Below are 20,368 nucleotides of genomic sequence, written 5' to 3'. Positions count from 1 at the left end.
AAATGTCTACTATTTTAACAGTAACATGTGGTTAACCTGAAAAAAACATTAATCAATACAGTTTATTTTAGGAATATCCCTATCTTTTAATTTCTCTCGGTCACAACAATACTTTGCTACCCTATTGGATTTGGTATTGGCAATGCTATGCTTATAGTCAGTGGTGCCGACTCCATGGTGCCTGAGGGGGCCTGAGCCCCCTCAAAAATTCATTATGGGTGTGAGGAAAAAATGTGTCCGGCTTGTCGATTTTCCCCCGAGTGTCCAAATATCGAGATTCTAGTAATCAGGGTTCTAATATTGATCATTAATCTCATTCCCTGTTTGGGTCCCCACAATATTTTTTGTAAGTCGGCATCCCTGCTTGTAGTCCTTGCTTAGAGAAAACTTTTTAATCAATGTTAATCCTATTTATCGTTAGGGGTCATTTTTACTGGTAAACTCTGCCTGTATTAAAGTTGAGTTTTATCTTTATCTTCACTGAAGTACCCAGATATGTAATTATTTTTAGTAACTAAATACATTAGAGTATATTTCCATCGGCATTTGGGGCAATTTCATTTCCATTGAACCCAGTTATGGTGGATCTTTTTATGCTTTGTAGGTTGCATGCATGGTGAAAAATGTTTAGCTTCAGCTGAATAATGAATTTTTTTTCCCTTTTATCAGACATATGCAAGTGCAGTGTCAACAACCAGTACTTCAACAAAGGCACCCAGTGCGGCTGATGGTGGTGCAGGAGGCGCTTGGGATGGTGGTGAAGAGGAGGGAGCTGGCGCCAGGTGGGAGGAGGCGCAGTGCTCTGCTCTGGTGCAGCAGTTGAATCGCCGTGTCCCTCAGGCTCTGCTCTCTCGCTTTGTGAGGACTTTCCTGCTGGAGACCAACGCCACCTCTGTTCGCTGGCAGGCACATGCTCTGGTCCTTGGAATATACAAGTAAGAAATTGATTCTGTTCTCTCTTATTTTATATTTCATTATAAAGGATAACCACGTTTTGAGAATATAATCTGAGGTTTCAGGCAAGATGGAGTGGAAACGTGACATAATGAAAAAGCAGGAGCAATTTCCACAATTTTTAAATTTAATAGTACTACCAGTTTTGCTTTACAGCGAAACTGATGATGCTGTAAAGCGAAACCGGTAGCACTTTTAAATTTTAAAATTGTGGAAATTGCTCCTACTTTTTCAATTTTCACATATTGAGAAGATGCCATTTTACAAATTCCAAATAACAGTGTACACATTTTAATTATTACCCTCGCTATTTTACTAAAAAGAGAAACGGTTGTATTAATAGTTATAAAAAAAGCATAGTTGGGAAGAAATACTATTCAGGTGATAGATTTAAAAAGGTAAGAGTTATAAACCTAATGCGTGGAAGTATATAGGAGGGAGAGAGTTCAGTAGAGAAGATAGGTGGAAGAAAAAATCTAGGGATCAAAAGCCTGCGAATAGATATACGGAATAAAGGATGTGAGTGGATGGAGGGGATTGAGCTTTGAAGTTCATAAACGATGTCAGAAAGCAAACAAAAATCTGCACTCAAATGGTGGGATGGCTCAACCTCAAAATTAGATTTAAAATGCAACTGAAAAGTTAGTAATTTAATTGATAGGGAATATAATAAACATTTCTTTATAATTGTTTGATTAAGATACTGTAAATTTTCCACGGAATATATATACACAACATTCTTTCCTGTATTTGCAACATTCTGAAAACACACAATGATGGAAACAGTACTTAATTTTTGAGTATTTGATAATTCTGTTATGAAAAAACATGTAATTAATTATTTGGAACCCTAACATTTTATGTTCTAAGAATCAATTATGTTTTGAAGAGCATTCCTAGTTCACATCCTTACAATGACAAGACTGGGCACTGGCCAGAGTAGACCTCATATGTTTCATAGAATTTTCTTTATTTTCAAGGAATTCCACTCAGCAAGACCAAGAAGCTTTGCTTGATTTATTGTGGAGCCTGTGGCCTCAACTTCCTGCCTACGGTAGGAAAGCGGCACAGTTTGTGGACCTTTTAGGCTATTTCTCCCTGAAGACCTCACAAACTGCTAAAAAGGTAGTGTACATTTGTATTGGATCTCTCTTTCCCTGAAGGAATCTATTTGTTCCATTGATATCAATCTCCTTACCTCTCTCATTTAGTCAATTAGTTATTTTTGTGCGTTTCTATTTTCTGTTAATTTTTGCCTTTTTTATTTCTTTTAATTTATTTAATCCAAGGTAAAAAGCCCTTTTTGCATTTGTGTGACTTTTTGAAAGTTTCCTGAAAAGTTCAATCATATATTTATCCCAACTTGGTATAACTATACTTCTATCATTGTAATGGTTGTGTCAAAAATACGTATTATTTTTAAGTCAAGTACCATTTTTATCAGTGAGCTGTGTGATGAATCATCAATTAAATTTATTGCTATTATAAATTTTTAATTATTGAATAAAGTAAATTACGTTTATAGTGTACAGTTTGGCAATTGCTGGTTTTAGAGATTTGAATTTTCCTTCACGTATGTCTTTGGGCTTTAATTTTAGTTATTTTTTTGTGGAAAGATTATTTATTTTTTCAGCATTTTTGACAATGAAATTCATTCTTTTGTGTGTTTCTTTTGCAGATGGGCTTATGGGTGGAACAAGCTGTTGGAGTTTTGCATGCGCAAAACAGAGCTCTTGCTCTTCATCCAAACGCATCTCTCTACACTCAGCTGGCGACTCTTGTGGATCTGGATGGCTATTACCTGGAGAGTGAGCCATGCCTAGTTTGCAACAACCCTGAAGTTCCTTTTGCTCCTATCAAACTTTCCTCCATCAAGGTATATTTCCTTCTAGAGTGGACCCAGGAAAATAGCCAATATAGTATCATTTTTCCTTGGTTATGCTTGTCAATAAATTTAAAAATGAATCCATTTTCCATGAATTTTTAATGCATACTTGAATAATGCAATCAATATTTTAAATATTTTTTCTAAAACTTGAAAAATAAATTCTTTTACACAGAGCAAATTCCAACAATTTACTCTCGAGTTTTTTTCACTGAGAATAAATGATGTCATTTATTATAAACTACAGGCGGTCCTCGACTTTCGTACACTCGACTTTCGTACAATTCGCACTTTCGTACATTCAAAATTGACACCTTTTACTCGACTTTCGTACGCTAAATTCGGACTTTCGGACGCTGGTCTGTAATTTTTTTAAAATTCCCGCTATGTTTATTGCGCATCCCAACATTCAATTGTTTCAAATTGCAGTATTGGCAGTATATGCGAACAATATGAACGTATATAATGAAGGGAATTGTTGGTAATTGACTCTGATCTAGGTGATTTATTTGGGAGAGAGACTGCCTGCTATAGGCTCCTTTATCAAGAGAAGAGGAAAGCCTTCATTGAAGATATTTTTCAAAAGAAGTTGACTGGACATCATCGAATAGCTTTCAATAAAACTAGTAAGACCTTCTTTCTAATTGTGTTTTTTCGTTTGAGTGCTGTTTAATTCATGTAAACCTTCAGCAACGATATTGCACGACATATCACCCGAATTCCGTTTGTCTTTTGTCTGTTTTGAATAACATGCGGAATATACGCGATCACGAATGTCACCTGCCAAACATCGAATTTTGGTGAAAAAATTATAAGGTATCCAGAGTGCGGGTTCAACGAAAACATTTTTTTATGCTACTTGATATGTCCTTTTATTTATAGTGGACGTAATTAGTGGAATGTCAACTTAAACGCCAAGAGGAAGTTTCACTCGATAGCCAACGGAGTTCTTGTTTTTTAAACTTATATTTGCATTTTCTGCGTATTTTCGAAATAAATTATATGATTTGAGGAGTTTTATTAATATATTATTAAAATTAAGTCAATTGAAATGAATTCCGTGAAAAAAAAGGTTTTAGTACGTAAATTCCGCTCTTTTGGAACGTAACCCCTAATTAGTATGGAAGTCAATGGTTCGACTTTCGTACAATTCGACTTTCGTACAAGTTTTCGGGAACGCATTGTGTACGAAAGTCGGGGACCGCCTGTATTTTAATTATTCAAATCTTAAAGGCTAATTTTTATTTGGCAACTATGTTTGCATGCTTAATCTAATGGTTGGGAAAAAGAATTAAAAACTTAAATTTTTTAGGTTATGCTAGGGTTGCATAGTCGAGTTATGTCCAACAACTGTACAACATTGACCAAATACTTCTTTCCTTTGCCCTATTAGATTGATTCAAAATTCACCACAACGACCCAGATTGTGAAGTTGATTGGCAGCCACACCATCAGCAAGATAACCTTGCGTATTGGAGACCTGAAAAGAACAAAGATGGTGCGCACCCTGATCATATATTACAACAACAGATCTGTGCAGGGTGTGGTTGAGTTGAAGAATAAACCAGGTTGGTTATTCATTTGATCAAAAACTTAGTAGTTGCCTACATATTGGTATTGTTCACCTTGCTGTTAAATTCCCATTTGCCAATGTGGGATTGTTACTAGTCTAGTAAATCAGGGAATCTTGTCCATTGTATCTGAGAAACTTTTTGTCATGACATGCAAATCATGAGAACCGCTGAACTAGCTGGGAGGGGGCTTGCATCTTTGGCTAGGCAACATTCCGTAAATGTGATACGTGTTATGAACAATTAAGATGTATTTATAATTAGTTTTCAATTCTATCACCCCTTGCTCTCCTAAAATGTTATGTAATAATCGCAAGGAGAGTATTACAGCCGAGTGAATTAATGATTTTTGTAAGAATGATTTTTGTAAGAGGAATGTAATATAATTTGAATTCCGGAATCTTGTAACATCCCTGTAATGCATGGTTTTGATACCCTGTTGGCAAAATGCATTTTCTGCAAGCTTCCTGAATTAACAATAAAAATAATCATTCTCTATAGGGCTTCTTAGGAACCTCTTCTTTTTTTCACTTTTTGCCGATTGTTTTTGGTTGTGTGGCATATGTTTGCTAATATTGTTGATTATTTTTTTTCTGATGTCTTACTTGCTATTTACTCATTCTTTTTTTTGTTGCTACCTTTCAGCAATGTGGCACAAAGCCAAGAAAGTGACCCTATCTTCTGGTCAAACTGAGGTGAAGATGGAATTCCCATTGCCGATCGTTGCCTGCAATTTAATGATGGAGTATGCTGATTTTTATGAGAGTATACAAGCTTCTTCTGAAATTTTACAATGTCCACGCTGCTCTGCATCTGTTCCTGCTAACCCAGGAGTTTGCACTAACTGTGGAGAGAATGTATTCCAGTGTCATAAGTGCAGGTGAGAAAGAAAATGGGGTTGAAAAGACATTTTTGAGAACAGTTTTTTGTTTATGTATTTGTAAGCAAATTATTTTTTTGTATTATCCTCATATACTTGGCTTTTGTCGAAATTATTAGCAAACTATGTTGCTAAAAATGTCTGTTATTGGTATTGATAACCCTCATGATGCTCTTGCAAAATTTAGTCTGCAAATCTTTGTTTTGAAAAATAATTCTTAAGTAGTTGCTCAATGCTTAGAATCTATTGCTCTCTGAAAATTATTCAATTAATGACAAATTTCATGACATTTCAATGTTTTATATTAGTTGTGCAGGTGCCTTAAAACTTATAAAAGTAATGTAACAATGTGGAAGTGTATCAAAGTGTGCATTATTTGATATATGATTATATCAAAGTTAATATTATTTGCATTTATTTCCTAGTGAGTGTTAATAAACTCAGTGGAAAGGAAATTATGAAGTTGTTTGTTTGGCTGCAGTCAATTGCATACCCTAGCAGAAGCATATACTGAGGGCAGTTTTTATTCATAATATCTGATTAGTTTTATATTTTTTTCAGAGCAATAAACTATGATGAGAAAGATCCTTTCCTCTGTCATGCATGTGGATTCTGTAAGTATGCCAAGTTTGAATATTCATTGACTGGCCGTCCAACGTGTGCAGTGGTGGATCCTGTTGAATCTGATGAAGATCGGAAACGCACAGTAGCCAACGTCAACTCACTCTTAGAGAAAGCAGATCGTATCTACAAGCAGTTGGTGGCCAACAAGCCAACACTTGAGGTAAATATATTTTTTATTCTTATTCTGTTTGGGTCTTGATTGGGTGTATCTTCTATGGCTGAAATGTAAGTAGGGAAAATAAAAAAAAACGTGCCTCTGTAGATCTGTATATTTTCAAGTCAGCTTTGCTGCTAATCATTTGGTGGAAAGTATTCTCAGCACTGGTTACAAAATTCTTTTGGTCCTTATGTGCAATGTATGTATAATGGTTTTATGAAACAAAAAAGTCCTTTCTTGCTTCAAAATAATGAGTTGTAATTTCTGTTGGATCTTTTCTGGTAAAAATTGTTTAAGTTGATTCTAATCAGTGGTTATTGAATCCAAAGTGATAACTGATAAATTTGGTGAGTTAACCTGTCTTTTATTGAAGAAAGAGAGCATGGCAAAACCATAATGAAAGTAGTAGGGTCTCAGCAGATATTTTCTTTGCCGACCTCATTTCATTGCTGGTCTCATCAGGTGTCCACCTTTAATAATATCCCTATCGTTTATTGTTAATAAAACATTGACAATGCTACCTCAGCTCCTGAAAATGTCAGAAAAATCCACATTTTCTGTAGGGATTGATATAAGAAAGTGCTACTTGTATGCTTATAAATCGGACTTGCAATAAACAGAATATCGCCACATGTATGGAATGATTTCATTGTAAGTAAGCAATCTCCATTTTTTAATATACTATAGATTCTGGTTAACACATTGTGTACCGTGGTAAGCCAATGTTTAGAATATAACTTTACCCAATGAAACGTTATGATGCATCAATTCATTATGAATAACGAACAATAGCTGAAAACGTACTAACGGATATGTATTGTACGCTTAAAAATGATTAGGTTGACGCACCTAAATGACGAGAATCTTCGTCATCCATCCGGAACGTTCGGGAAATAAATGACGATAATTCTCGCCTTCCGTACGCAACATGTTAATTGGGACATATCGGGACTTGTGCACTTTGCCCCAATTAAGCGGCTGCCCCAATTAGGCAAACTATCCTGTATATGGGCATAAACAAACGTTGAAATGATAGAAAGAAGACTAAAGAATGTTAATAATGCAATAGTTTATTAAACTATTAATTTGATTAATAAATCAGCGAGTTTAGTTACCTTATTATAATTTTTAAAAATTAAAACAATTTAGTTGAAAATATTTTTCACATCCTCGGGCGACGCTGAATGAGTGTCATTTACCAAGTCCTTTTAAAGAAAAGTCCTATCCTCTTGTGGATAGTATAACAACAAGTGCTTTAAAATGGGGCAAGAATAGGAACATTTGTGAAAAATAAGAGTAAATCAAAGGAGGAAAATAAAAAAAATAGTATTCTGAAAACAAAAAATTTTAATTTCGTTGCTAGTATAGAGTCTATGTCACCGACTCATGGCCCAATAAAGCGGCATGATGTCCCAATTAAGCGGAGAATGCTCTGAGATATTCCTCTGTGGCCCATTAAATGGAATCTACTGTATATGCTGCAGAACCTACCTATGCATGTGGGTCATGTTGATGAGGAATTTTTCTTTTCATCTCATTGCTAGATGCTACTGCTGCGGGTAAGTGAGCACCGATCTGATCGTGGTTTGGACGGCGATGTTCCCGGAGGAGGGGGTGGTGGCAGTGGCAGCACTTTGCAGGCTACTGGTGGAAGTGCTGGCACCACTGCTGGTGTCACTCAAGTCAACCGCTCCATTCACATGCTCGCCCAGAGATACTGCGGAGAGTGTCGAATCTCATTCGAGGAGCTGTCTAAAATTATTCAGGTAATACATTGGATTGCATCAGGCGAAAAATTGATAGACTGACAGAACTTATTTGGTGTATTTAAACTTTTCTCGAGATTCCGCACTGGTAAGATTTTGTATCAGAATTTTTTTTTTATTTTTTATTTTTTTTTATTTAATTTTTTTTTTTTTTTTAAGCATTGGAATCCTGAGAAAAGTTTAAATATTCTGTCTGCGGGGAAAGTATTTAATCTTACTTAATTGGTGTGTTTTTTTTATTAAACTCCATTCATCCTTTAATATCAAGGATGGGTCAGTCAGGTTTTTAGTACTGCTTCGTAGTCAAGTTTTTCATTATTACTGTAATTTTCAAAACCTGTTGGCCATTTTTGCTTGGTTAATATGAAAACTACCCGAAACAATTTATTAAATTATCTTTCATGCTATTGGATTTAGAAAATCACTATATTTAAAGTAGATATTGTAAATTATGATCAAGAAAACTTTTCAAATTGGGTTTGTGCAAATTATTTTGGTGCAGATTCTTTATGGCTCTAAGTCTGATTTCCAGTTCTTATCTTAAGAACTAGTAAAATCAAGAACCAAAAAGACCCATCATCAAAGGTTAACAATTTAAGGTAGCTCTCCTTTATGCTAATCTTTTCACGTTTACATAATTATTCTCCTTTGCATCGTCAACAATTTGTTCTATGTAACTCATTCTGTCCTTCCTTTGCCTTCCTTCCCATCCACTTGTCCTCTGGCGATTGTCTCTATCAGGCCATCATGTCTCATGATATGATTGATTAGCATGCCCCGTCTTCTTCTTGGGATTTTTGGAAGTCATCTTTTCTCCTACTCCTCTTAGTATATCCTTATTACTTACTCTATGTTTGATGCGATGATCGATAATGAAAGATAGTGGACTGTATAGTGATAAATTTAATGTGCTGCAATTCAGGTCTCTGGATTCCACAAAACAAAGATTACATCCACAATGAAACACCACTTAGGGAGCATGGCATCTGCCAAACCTCTCCCTGCCATAGTTCAGGCAGTACTGACTCCCACCACTGTCTCGCACTACACCAGCACCACAAACGTCAAGAGTGGGTATACTCTATCGATCCATTTTAGCTTCATCATTCTTCTATTGCACCACATTTTGAATGCCTCCACTCTTGATATCTCTACTGCTGTCAACTTCCATGCCTCATTCCCACAAAGTTATATGCTCCATGTGTACAATCTGATGAATTGTTTCCTTACTCCTAAAGCTTGTTTTCTCATATGTTAGCTGACATTTCTTAAGATAGCTGTGGCTATACCCCTTCAAGATGATGACTGTTCATTTTATTTTTTCCCTTACTTGTGGGCATGTAGCGAGTGTTGGCTTGTCGTCGGGAGCTGGTTGCATATGACAGGAACCAGCGTGAACTTCACATTGGCCGTGGAAGCATGGGTACTGGAAGTCGCACCCCGTCAACCACTGGGGGTGCTGTGAGTGTATCGGATGATGCTTCGGAGACATCTGCAAATGGGGCCACTCCTGTGAAACCTGGGGGCAGATGTTATGGGTGTGCCATTTCCGCAACAGAGCATTGCCTTACCCTTCTGCGTGCCTTGGCATCAGAACCCAAGGCAAGGGAGGTGCTCTGTGCCAAAGGACTTGTGGCGGAGCTGGTGGAAAATAACTTAAGGAGAGGCTCCATGCAGGTATGTTCACCATCATTAGAGAATGCAATCATAATGGAGTATTTGTACAGTTCTTGGAAAAACTAGAAAAAATACTGTATGTGTCTGAATATAGTCCCCCCTTTTTTCCAAAAATGCGTGCAGTAAAAGTAAAGGGGGGGACAATATTCGAACACATTTTTTCAACTTTTTCCAAAACTGAAGTCTCAAAATTAGGTGGGGGGGGGGACTAAAATTAGAGGAATTCGGAGAAATATGGTATTAATGAGGCATGTAAACTCCTTATCAATGTTTTTTGGTATTTTTTTTACTTAAATGTAAATGAAAACATAAAACCTTGCAAACATTTACCCAGCTCGAAAGCTTGGGAAATGGAATGCAGAAACTACTTTTACGTTGCTTTAATATGGAATATGATTATTCTTTATTGAATAAATTCAGTCAAAATCTAATGCAAAGATTTATTGGAGTACCTAACAGAAATTAATGTCATACCTTGTCATAGGTCCAGGAGGAAGTCAGGCAGTTGCTTTGTCTGCTGACGAGGGATAACCCAGTTGCCACGGAGGTGCTCAGACGTCTGTTGATGGACAGAATATCAGTTGCCTTGGTTCGCCGTGGGCCATCTCAACTGTCGCCCACTGCTTCAACATCATCCACTCCTGATTGGACAGCTGATGCCACGGATGACCCCACTGCTTTGTTGTCTCCGCCAACTGCTGATTTACCTCTCGCTGTGAGGCCTGAAATGGCTCTCCTAGCTGCATTGGTCCAAATGGAAGACTCATGCTGGGAGCAAAAACTGAGGTAATAATGTGATGAAATAAGTCTTCATTCAATCCTGTGATCATTTTTCTTGCTCCTTTTTGGGGACGAGTATAATGAAAGCTCATATCATGGTTACGAAAAGATGACTACCCAGTCAACTCAAAGGGTAGTAGAATTGCTTTGGAAATAGGCTTAATACCATATAAGCATATGTAAGAGGCGCACCTTTTTTCCCAGAAATTGCAGCCGAAAATGAGTGTGTGCCTCTTACACAAACGTCTTATCTTTCCCCCCTCCCCTTCATGGGTCGCAAGTCCAAGGAGAACTGAGTGGCCTTGGTTTTCAGCGTGAGTCAGTCATCTGAAACCCTGTGTCACAAACAAGCGGCAGGCAGGGGAGTTTCTCCCTTAGTGACGTATTTTAAAATGCTCCTGTTTGCTTTTCTTGTAAGCATCGCGCCGTCATGTCGGTACTCCAGAGAAGAACATGGAAAAGATCACGCGGGGTTTTTCGCTCCGGAGGGAGCGCTAAATTTACTGCCACGAGTGGACATCCCGCGGCACTTATACTGCATATAGTAATCGCTTATCAAACGTAGAGAAACGTGTAGTTTTGAAGGACATACCTGGTTAATAGTCAACATCTGTCTTGCCGAGCAATTTCCATTACGCTGAGGACCTGATTTTTCAAAAATCATATGAGGATTATTGCAACTGAAAATTATATTGGTGTTAAAACCTGCGGTTAAAAAAATTCAAACGGGTGTGTTCACTGTTAGACTAAATGGTGGATAGAAGAAATCGGAAATGCTTACAAGGGAAGAGCGCTGAAGGAGAGGTCGAGGGTAAGGAGTGCGCTCCCTCCCCTCCGTATTTGAAGCTACGAGGCTATGAGCGAAGGAGCAAGGGAAGAACACGTCCGATCTTGCATTTGACGTCGTTGCCTTCAAAGCAAAGGGGCGAAGGCGCAGCAATGTGATGTACGCAGTTTGCGTTGCCTGAAGTTTCCAGTCCATCTCGTCTTGTTTGAATGCGCTTATGCTACGCTTGTTTCTTCCGAAATTGTGCTGTTTGGACTATGTTGAATATTAGTAGCCTTGTTTTAACTATAAATCTTTGTGTCAATCAATTAGAGCTTAGAAAACTTAAATGCTGTCAGATATACATCCCGTTAGGTCTCATTCTTATTAGAACCTCGTGTGTGTCATACAATTGCTGAAAGATATCGAGATATCTTCGAACTCAGTAGGTGACTCACGTAGCATTTGGCCTCCAGAAATTAGGAGAATTGAACCTGGTAGACCGAAAAAGGTCAGTTGGTGAGATGGGGTAGGGATGAAACACGTTTCCATTGTCCCCCTGTAACTTGATATTTTCCTATTTTCCTGTGGGGTCTCGGAAAGGAAAAAAACGGCAGAGGCATTGGCTGATGGAGGGCCGAATGTGGTTCGGTGAAATCTACAATGTGGTTATTATCCTACGGCACTGATATTGCCCCGATTGTTGTCCAATCTCTTGGGAAGGTTCATGCTATCTGCCTGTCGTGTTTTGCCTTAAAATTTTCCACGGCTGCAATTCTATTGTAGTACTCCTGCGAGAGCTTTTATACAAAATTGTTCGTGAGTAGGACTAGCGTTGTAGAGCAACGGCGTATGCGAAGAGAGGATCGGAACTATTCCTACTCCCTCTTATGCTGCTATTACTGCCACAGTTATCAAAATTTCCTCTTTCAATTAGTAATGAAAGAGTAAATTTCGATAACTTTCAAAATTCCAGGCATATGTCTGCAACACCGCACGGTACGATAAAAAAATGCCGCAAAATTTATTTTCTTTATAGCTTCGATGCTCAAAATAGAGGTGCGCCTCTTACACGTGTGTGCCTCTTACACACGCTTATACGGTACTTAAAAATTACCTGCTCTATGGTTTATTTTAATGGGGGTTGAAGTTTAGATATAATTTATTTTATTGTGAACTATTACACCCATTAAACTTTATGAGAAATTGCTGTCTTGTTTGTTTGTATTATGATGATTTTCCACTATATCTCCCCTGTTACAGCTATTATTATCCATCCAAATATTCAGGTTATTACTTATTACTCTTTTTTATTGTTTCCAGATGTGTGATGCAGTTATTCTTATTGGCATGCAAGGATTCACGTTCTCCGGTAGTGATGGAGTCCATAATTTTACCATGTCTGAAGATATTACAGGTAATTATTTTGGTGTTATGCACCCTTGCATCTTATACTCCTGCAATAGGAATTTATTTTGCTGTCTTTCTGAAATCTTAAGGCCGTTTTACACGAGGCATGTATTAGCACAATCTGGCGTGTGTACGAAGGTGCAGTCAAAATTGCATCGTGTAAAGCTGGGAATTGCTAGAGTACATGCGAGTATGCGTGGGTGTGAGATGGCAAAATGGCCCCTGTTCTAATTTCGTCCATGCATTCGTGCAATTCTGTGCCATTTTAGAAAATAATGCAGCTCTAACCTGCACAATTCCGTGCCCCATGTAAAATGGCCTAAATAAGCAGGAGACTTACTAATTCAAGGTATACAGCGACCAGGAAAACTGTGAGAATCTGGAATTCGGCATGAATTTTTCGTCCCTGGAATTATGCATGAATTATTCATGAATTTTTGCTTCAACCTGGAATTTTGAAATGTTTTCTTTCAAATTTATTTCACTTAAAATTTTGCCAGTTCAGCACCCATTTTCTGGCTTAAAATGTGTATGTCGTAATTTTAAGTGCAGTGACTTACTAGAATTCTTACAGCCATATCGAAACGTGGAATGTCAGACAATACAACAGAATTGAAATGTCTAGCACTCGTGACTCAAGTAAGATTAAAAAACACGAAGAATAGAATGCCAGGTCACGTCAACATCAATTAAGTAAACTTAAAGCATTCCTCGTCAGCAAGTAGATAAAATAATTTCACTTCTATAAGGGGATTCTAATGGAAATAATCAGCCCAATGTAGCATTGTATTTTAAAAAATGCAAATATCGTGCTGCTTTTGCGTCTGATTTTATTTTTTATAAAGATCACAGAAAATTTCGAAGGACCGTGAACTCCTGCACGGATGATTGGCAACCTGGATAAACCGAACCCAGATAATTGGGAGTATATTGTATTTTATAGTATTTTAGTAATTTTGGGTATTTTAAAATTCCCATCTATCACAGTATTCACGTAATATTAACCTGGAATTTTGTAAAATTTCCCTGGAAAAGCGGAAATTATTCATGAATTTTCCTGCTTTGATTGGTGGGAAACCCTTTTATTTCGGTATTGAATGTGCCTTAAGTTTTTAATGAAGTAAAGCCTTACCTTTTCTTTCTCAGGGGGTCATAAATCTAAACCCAATAGTAGTTCCCCCATCCACTGATTCCACCCCGCCGCCTCAAACATCCTCATCGTCTGGAAAGAAAGGTCGAGAGAAGACGCCAGAGTCTCCTCCCCCAACTGTTGGAGCGCAGCCCATGCAGCTGGGTGGGAGCGTGAGACCTGCCGATGAAGGGTTTGTGCGTGTGGACCTGGGACGTTGGCTTTCGGGTGACCCTGCGCATTCATCTGCTGCCTGGAGAGCAAGGGCGCCAGCAATTGGGGATCAGCAGAAACAGCAAAAGCCAACCAAGGTGTGTGAAGGGCATTTTATTTGGTCAAAATCAATTTCACATTGTAGAAATTCATGATGACGAAGAGAGAAAATGCAATAAGTATCTCTCTTCTATAAATCTTTCCACCTCAAATGGTTTTGAATGTTTAGAAAGTCTTTTACGCAGTAGCCTTTTGTAATTATTTTATCGTGTATAACCCTTGTGCTTATTTATTTAATTTATGTATGGGTTAATGAATTCAGCTTGGATTGTAAATAACCTGAGTAAACTGGTAACATACTAAACTGGTTACTTAAAAACTCTTGACAATATAACCTGAAATTTGTTTCAAATTTTCATCCTTCAATACATGTAATTATGCTTGGATTAGATATTTTCAACTTTTAGGACCCCCTGAAAATTGTTATTGGTTCTCATATCTGATTGTAGATGCAAAAAAAATTATTTTTATTATAGCCCATTTTCTCGTTCTGGGTAATTTATCCATCTCTATTCATTGATTTGCTTTGCAGGAGGAAGCCAGGGCCCTTTATCTCATGGAGAAATATGCCAAACGTTGGCACATGAGGATGCTTATGATGCGCAGTAAAGGAAACTTGAGTCCATTGTCGGTGAGGCCTATACCACTTCGTCTCACACATGCTGCTTGGCTGAGGAGGGTTCTGTTCAACCCAAGCTCACGCCTTGCTCGCCAAGTGGCATGTAGCCTTGTGGAGAGCCTGTGTCTTGTTCCTGGAAAGAAGAGAGAGGTGGGTTTTAATTTTGTCATCCAATGCATTTTGTCATGTTATAGATTCTTTGGTTAAACAGATTTCATAGAGGAGGCTCTGTAGTCTATACTCTATAGAAACTTGATTAATGCTTCCTATTTGCGCTTTTTAATCGGTTCCATAAATGCCTGTGGCACAGCGGTAATTTCAGAGTGATCCATGTATTTTCAATATTTGCAATGTATTATATTCACTGGAAGGAATGTCATTGAAAGGTTACTAATTATATTATCCCAAATATAAATTTTGGTTGATAGCCCCAGTTAAAGCTTATTTTCCTGTGGCATTCAGATCACTGTGCCATCGGTTCTGTGAGTGGCCCCTTTGGTAAACATCTAAAACTACAGTGGTTGAAATCATATCTAGTATTTGACCAGAGTTCTCAATTGTTATAATTTTTATCTTTTTTCATGCATAAAAATACTGTATTTCTATGGTTAATTCAGTTCTGTTGAAATTGGTTCAAGCTCAGTAGACTTAAGACGTCATGTCTTATGTTTTCTATTAGCTTTAATATTACCTAACTTATCATCCAACAGTGAAAAAAGAGTGTATTTTGTCTCTGTAAGATCCTTCTACTTTTTTGCTTACATTGATTCTGTACGACTTGAAAAAAATTAATTATCAGCTTTTTTCTTTGACTTATTTATGATATTTCTAGTAACAAATCTTTAAAAAAATTGAGATCACTGGGTTTTTCTTACCAGTTGCAGTTTTAATTCCATTTTATTTTTATTGGAGTGCTGTGCTTGTGTTCTGTCAATTCTTATTTTTTTTCAGTTTTTTCAAATAACTTAACTGTTTGGAATACTGATGAGCCCTCTGTGGTATTTTTTTAATTATTAAAAGGATTACAGTAGACCCTCGTTGTTATGAAGTTCAGAGGACTGAAAAACTGGAGGTTTGTAGTAATGAAGTTCATATGAACGTTTCTTTTAGGAATTATTGAAAGAAAAAAAAATACTTTGTCAAAATTTCTTGTCTCTTCAATCTCCCGCACTTATAATCTTCTGAGTCAAGTGTATAATATAGGCTATTAACCCTTTCGAGACCGCGGAGTTTTCGTCTTAGCTTGACTGCTGTACCGCTCCCCAAGAGACTCTTCTTTCTCGTGGTACGGAGCATTTTTGGAGGGCATTCGTTAAGAAGGGTCTCGCTGAACCTTTTTCGACCCCTCCACGGTGGGACTCCGTATTATGGTGGGACTCCGTATTATCTCGGACTCCAAGAGTAGTTGTGCTCCCTCCTTTCCGGGTTTACGACCATACCTGCGGCATTGGTTCGCGGTCAACTTATGTATTGCTTATATGTATTTAGCAAATGGATAATTGTTGCTTGCACGTAAATTACAGACATTGAATATAATTCCTCATTTTTATCTGAGCATTGTCAAATTTTAAACGAAGTTCTAAGGCCATTATCAAAGCATTTAACGCAGCAACAATTTCCATGTTGATGTTTATACATAACTCGAGATATAAGTTAATATTTGTCGTAGAATTTCGTTTAAAAATTGTAAACGCTGCTCAAAAGACAAACAATTCAATTCTTAGTTTATATTTCTTGAGAAATGAACAAATATTTATTTCGAAAATTGACTCTATAAACAATTGTATGACCGCTGTCCCTTACCGCTGAGAGAGGTTATAAAAGACGAAGGGTCCGGGTACCTGCTCCCGGATTCGGAGGGTTAATCCTAAACCCCGAAGCGTTGGGTCCCGAGACAAAGGCGACCTAAACCCACGACCGTCCTGAAAGGGGGAGAGCTCGAAAACGTATATATACGGGTTTCGTTTTCTTGACCGGGAAAATCTCACCCGTATATATACGCCCGTGGTCTCCCGGGTCAGGAAACGTCCACACGTATATATACGTGTACGGCAGGGAAAAGGTTAAATTTTGCACAAGTGCTTGATATACGAAGAAGATGCGTTCCGAGAACTTACTTGTAAGTTGATAAACCTACACAAGGCATTGAGGAGAGTGGTTATCCTGTAGAATTGAACACTGAATCACAATATTGGGTTAACTCACGATTGTGACGAACTGATCTAGCTTGCAATGTAGCCGGCGCTGGAAAAAATCGCTGTTCGGGGGAAGAAAGAATGGGGGAAACACTGAACAGTTCCTGACTTCATACTGGATTAAATGATACTTCGTTCAGATTATTCTCAAAGTGCGAGTTCCTCAACACCAGATCGTGTTGCATCAGCAAGCTCCGAAGGCGCCACTTTTGAAATTTCGAGCACATTTGAATATTTCGAATGTTTGTATCTCTGAGAGTTCGAAAAATCCAATGTGTGTAGGAAGGGGACTAACTGTAGGTCCAATTTACGAGCATTAATGAGTGGGTCACCTTAATTCCACTGGAATGAAGCTTATTACATGATGTTGCGTGCATATTGAAGTACCTCCTACTGAAGAAAGAACCAAAATTGACGTTCTTGGACACAGTACAAGAGAATAACTTAAACGTAGATCAAAGATGATAACGTAGCATAGTGTATATCCACCTTAATACCTTTGCTTTTTCGCGGAACTTCATAATAAAGTTCATTTTGTATCAGCTTGGACCGGGACTGAGGATCATAATTTCGTAATAATGTTTCTTTTGCTATAGATTGAATAGGCCTTTTTGTCGGGACCAACGAATTGCTTCGTAATATCAAGAACTTCATAATGGCATTGTTCGTATTAATGAGAGTCAACTGTAAATGTGTTGAAAAAATATTTTGTGGGAAGTTTTGTTTGACTCAAATATGTATTTTAGTTATTTCTCAATTTCTATCCTCTTACCTTTCACATCCTCAGGTTTTAGACTTATTAACAGAATTCCTGGGTGAGCTGGGCACTGCTGGCGAATCCGCTGCAGAATTCCTCGCACTCTATCAATCTCTGATTGGAGAGCCACCATGGAGACAATATCTCGCAGTTCATGGTTTACTTCCTAGACTAGCATCCCTGCTCACTGCAGAGATTCGGTACTTACATCGCTTGGAGGAAACAACATTGACCTCTGATCTAGCTCAAGGTATGCCATCACATTTAAGTTACTTATTTTGTCAACCCAAAGGTTATTGTGATAGGTTAGGGTTGAGCTTAATCGATACCAAACCATTGGTATGCGATTTTCACTCATTCAGGATTAGGGACCCAGTTCCTTTCCTGAGAAATGTATGTTTTCTTTCTGAATTACTGGCAATCATGAAAAAGGTACATACCAATCTTGGAAGTGAGGGAAACAACAATTGGGACCAGAAGTCATGGAAATTTCAGGGAAATTATATTATGCTCAGGGATAAACTCCAGAGGAGCAGTGGAAAGATAAAATCATGGTTGAACGTTGCTGCATACAAGTGGCAATTTGGTGATTTTGTTGCTGTCCTGGCTGGATAGCACGACATGACTATATTCATCCTACTATCTATTGATTTTATTTCACAAAATACCTTGCTGCATGCTGCATTTTTCCATAGAATCGCTATGTAGAGCTTCTTTGCTATTGAAATAGTGAGGAAATTTTTAAAAATTTGTGCCAAAAACTAAGGATAATTCTTAGCAATTGGAAATGGACAGTGAAGGTGAATATGAGATTTTGGACTGATGTATCAAATAAAGTTTGTTGGAGACAATGAATTCATTATTTTATGCACAAATTTTGGATATCTTTAGCTATAAATTTTCCAATCCAATTTTCAGTATCTCTGATGAAGTTTAACAATCCAATCTTTATTCTCAGGGTATGCACTGAAAATGCTTACGGAGCTCCTTGCATCATTCATGGAATGTGAGAGCATTAAACGTGCCTTGAAAGGTCGCTTAGTGGGAGCTGTACTGGACGGGTATCTCTCTCTCCGTCGACTTGTGGTGCAAAGGACTAGGCTAATTGATGACACCCAAGAGAAATTGCTTGAACTGCTGGAGGAAATGACAACAGGTAACATTGATACCTACAAGGTCACTATTTCTTAAGCTTTAAACTTTATTATAAATTAATTTTTGTCCTGGATATTTTTATGTATTTCAATGCGTTAATTCCCCTGTTTTAGTTAATTTTCAATTGTAATTAGCCTTGTAAAATTGTGATCCATATTTTTCCATTTTTCAATCAGAAAGGAAGGTAGGTGATATCATTTATGCCAAGAGTGTTACCTCTTTAACGCGACCTTTTGCATAGGACTTCTGTGGTTGTTTACTGTCTTTAGTGATACAGTGGAACTTGGTTAGTACGTTCCTCCTTAGTACGTTTTCCTCCTTAGTACGGCGATTTCCCTCGGTCCCGGTACCATCCGAACAAAATACAGGTAAAAGAATTTGGTTAGTACGTTTGAAAAAATTGCGCTTTCCTGGTTAGTACGCTCAATTGCTTGCCGTGACGCAACCCGCAATTCGTTCTCTAGTGTCTTCTTAAGGGTCGCAAACGTCTGAATTCATGATTTAATTTATTATCATTAGTCATTAACATTCTTCCATTCATTCCACATCTCTTTCTTCTACCGTAATTTATCCAAATGCATTTCTGAATTCTTGTGACGTGATGAAAAATAAAATGCGGCCATTTTACGGGAATGTCTGACTATGAAAACTACAACCAATAAGAAGCCCCAATTTTCCCCACCCCGAGCTCCTCACCTTCTGTTGCCTTTGGAGCGCTTGGGAGTGCCCACTGCTGCGCACAAAGTTCGTGAGTGGGCAATTGTTGCTATTGCACGAGTTATCATGATGAAGAAATGAGTCAGACAATTTCCACATTATCTAAAGCAGTACTGTTCCATAAACTCGACGTCGTGCGTATTTACTTGACTACTGTTGCGGGAGCAGACGATCCTCAGGATCTCCACGCGAAGCTTAGCTTAAAAATAATTCTCCGAATGAAAGCAGACGACATTAGACAAATTTTGAAAGTAAATTTCAACTGTTTAATATAAAATTTTCTTGTAATTACGTCGTAATCTAATAATCTTGCGTGTCATCAGTCGATATATCGATCGATTTTACAATCGAAATGGTATCATTCCAGAAGCGAATGTCTACGGCTGTTGCCGTAATTTGAAAGTCAATATAATTTTGCCCAATTTTTATGATGTTTAAAAAACCAGTTGACTCACTCCGGGTTGTTGTTATATTCTCCGAGTACGGTGTGAGAAAGAAAAATGACTTGTCTGAGCTTCACTCGTCCTCGTTCTGTAAATATTTATAGGATAAATCACGGGAGATAGACGCCGTAATCATGAAATCGTCTCCGGGATGTCCATGAAAAATTGCGATTTTTATTCACATGGTATTGTTTTTCATGGTAGCGCTCATTTTCTTGATTTTAAATGTGAAAAGAGTTCAGGAAGGCGATCCTATGAGAACTACCGATAGTAATTGTAATTATGATGACTTTTTCACTGATTGCAATAACCCCGACTGCTATTATTTACTTTCCTCATTAGTACGTTTTCCTGGTTAGTACGTTCATTTTTCGTGGTCCCTTAAGAAACGTACTAACCAAGTTCCACTGTATCTCCATTATTGAAAAGTCCTCCCTGGACAAGTTAATCAACCAGATCTATAATGGCATCTCTCACTTATAATAAGTGGGTGATTTTTTGGAATAAGTGGGCAACTTTTGTGTTTTCTAATTTGAAACTTAAGAGCAAATTGGTGAACTAGGAAGACTTTTTTCGTTGTAATTTATCTTTTCCTTCCATCTATTGAATT

The 20,368-nt window shown here is 37.7% G+C and overlaps 1 protein-coding gene across 5 annotated transcripts in view; it reads left to right on the top strand.

Moving 5' to 3' along the window:
* LOC124169304 (E3 ubiquitin-protein ligase UBR4) overlaps nucleotides 1-20,368 on the top strand; it is a 163,073-nt gene that overhangs the window by 108,443 nt on the left and 34,262 nt on the right. For all 5 annotated transcript variants that reach the window (XM_046547875.1, XM_046547874.1, XM_046547876.1 and 2 more), the window contains 14 exons: nucleotides 670-935; nucleotides 1,935-2,079; nucleotides 2,633-2,830; nucleotides 4,233-4,407; nucleotides 5,056-5,290; nucleotides 5,852-6,074; nucleotides 7,616-7,837; nucleotides 9,182-9,514; nucleotides 9,999-10,300; nucleotides 12,384-12,477; nucleotides 13,617-13,910; nucleotides 14,405-14,641; nucleotides 17,474-17,693; nucleotides 18,402-18,599. In XM_046547875.1, the coding sequence (XP_046403831.1) occupies nucleotides 670-935; nucleotides 1,935-2,079; nucleotides 2,633-2,830; nucleotides 4,233-4,407; nucleotides 5,056-5,290; nucleotides 5,852-6,074; nucleotides 7,616-7,837; nucleotides 9,182-9,514; nucleotides 9,999-10,300; nucleotides 12,384-12,477; nucleotides 13,617-13,910; nucleotides 14,405-14,641; nucleotides 17,474-17,693; nucleotides 18,402-18,599 (3,142 nt within the window). The remainder of the gene's footprint in view (nucleotides 1-669; nucleotides 936-1,934; nucleotides 2,080-2,632; nucleotides 2,831-4,232; nucleotides 4,408-5,055; nucleotides 5,291-5,851; nucleotides 6,075-7,615; nucleotides 7,838-9,181; nucleotides 9,515-9,998; nucleotides 10,301-12,383; nucleotides 12,478-13,616; nucleotides 13,911-14,404; nucleotides 14,642-17,473; nucleotides 17,694-18,401; nucleotides 18,600-20,368) is intronic.

This window comes from Ischnura elegans, chromosome 12, assembly GCF_921293095.1.
Source record: "Ischnura elegans chromosome 12, ioIscEleg1.1, whole genome shotgun sequence".
Taxonomy (NCBI): Eukaryota; Metazoa; Arthropoda; class Insecta; order Odonata; family Coenagrionidae; genus Ischnura; species Ischnura elegans.
This window is presented reverse-complemented; position numbering and strand designations above follow the sequence as displayed.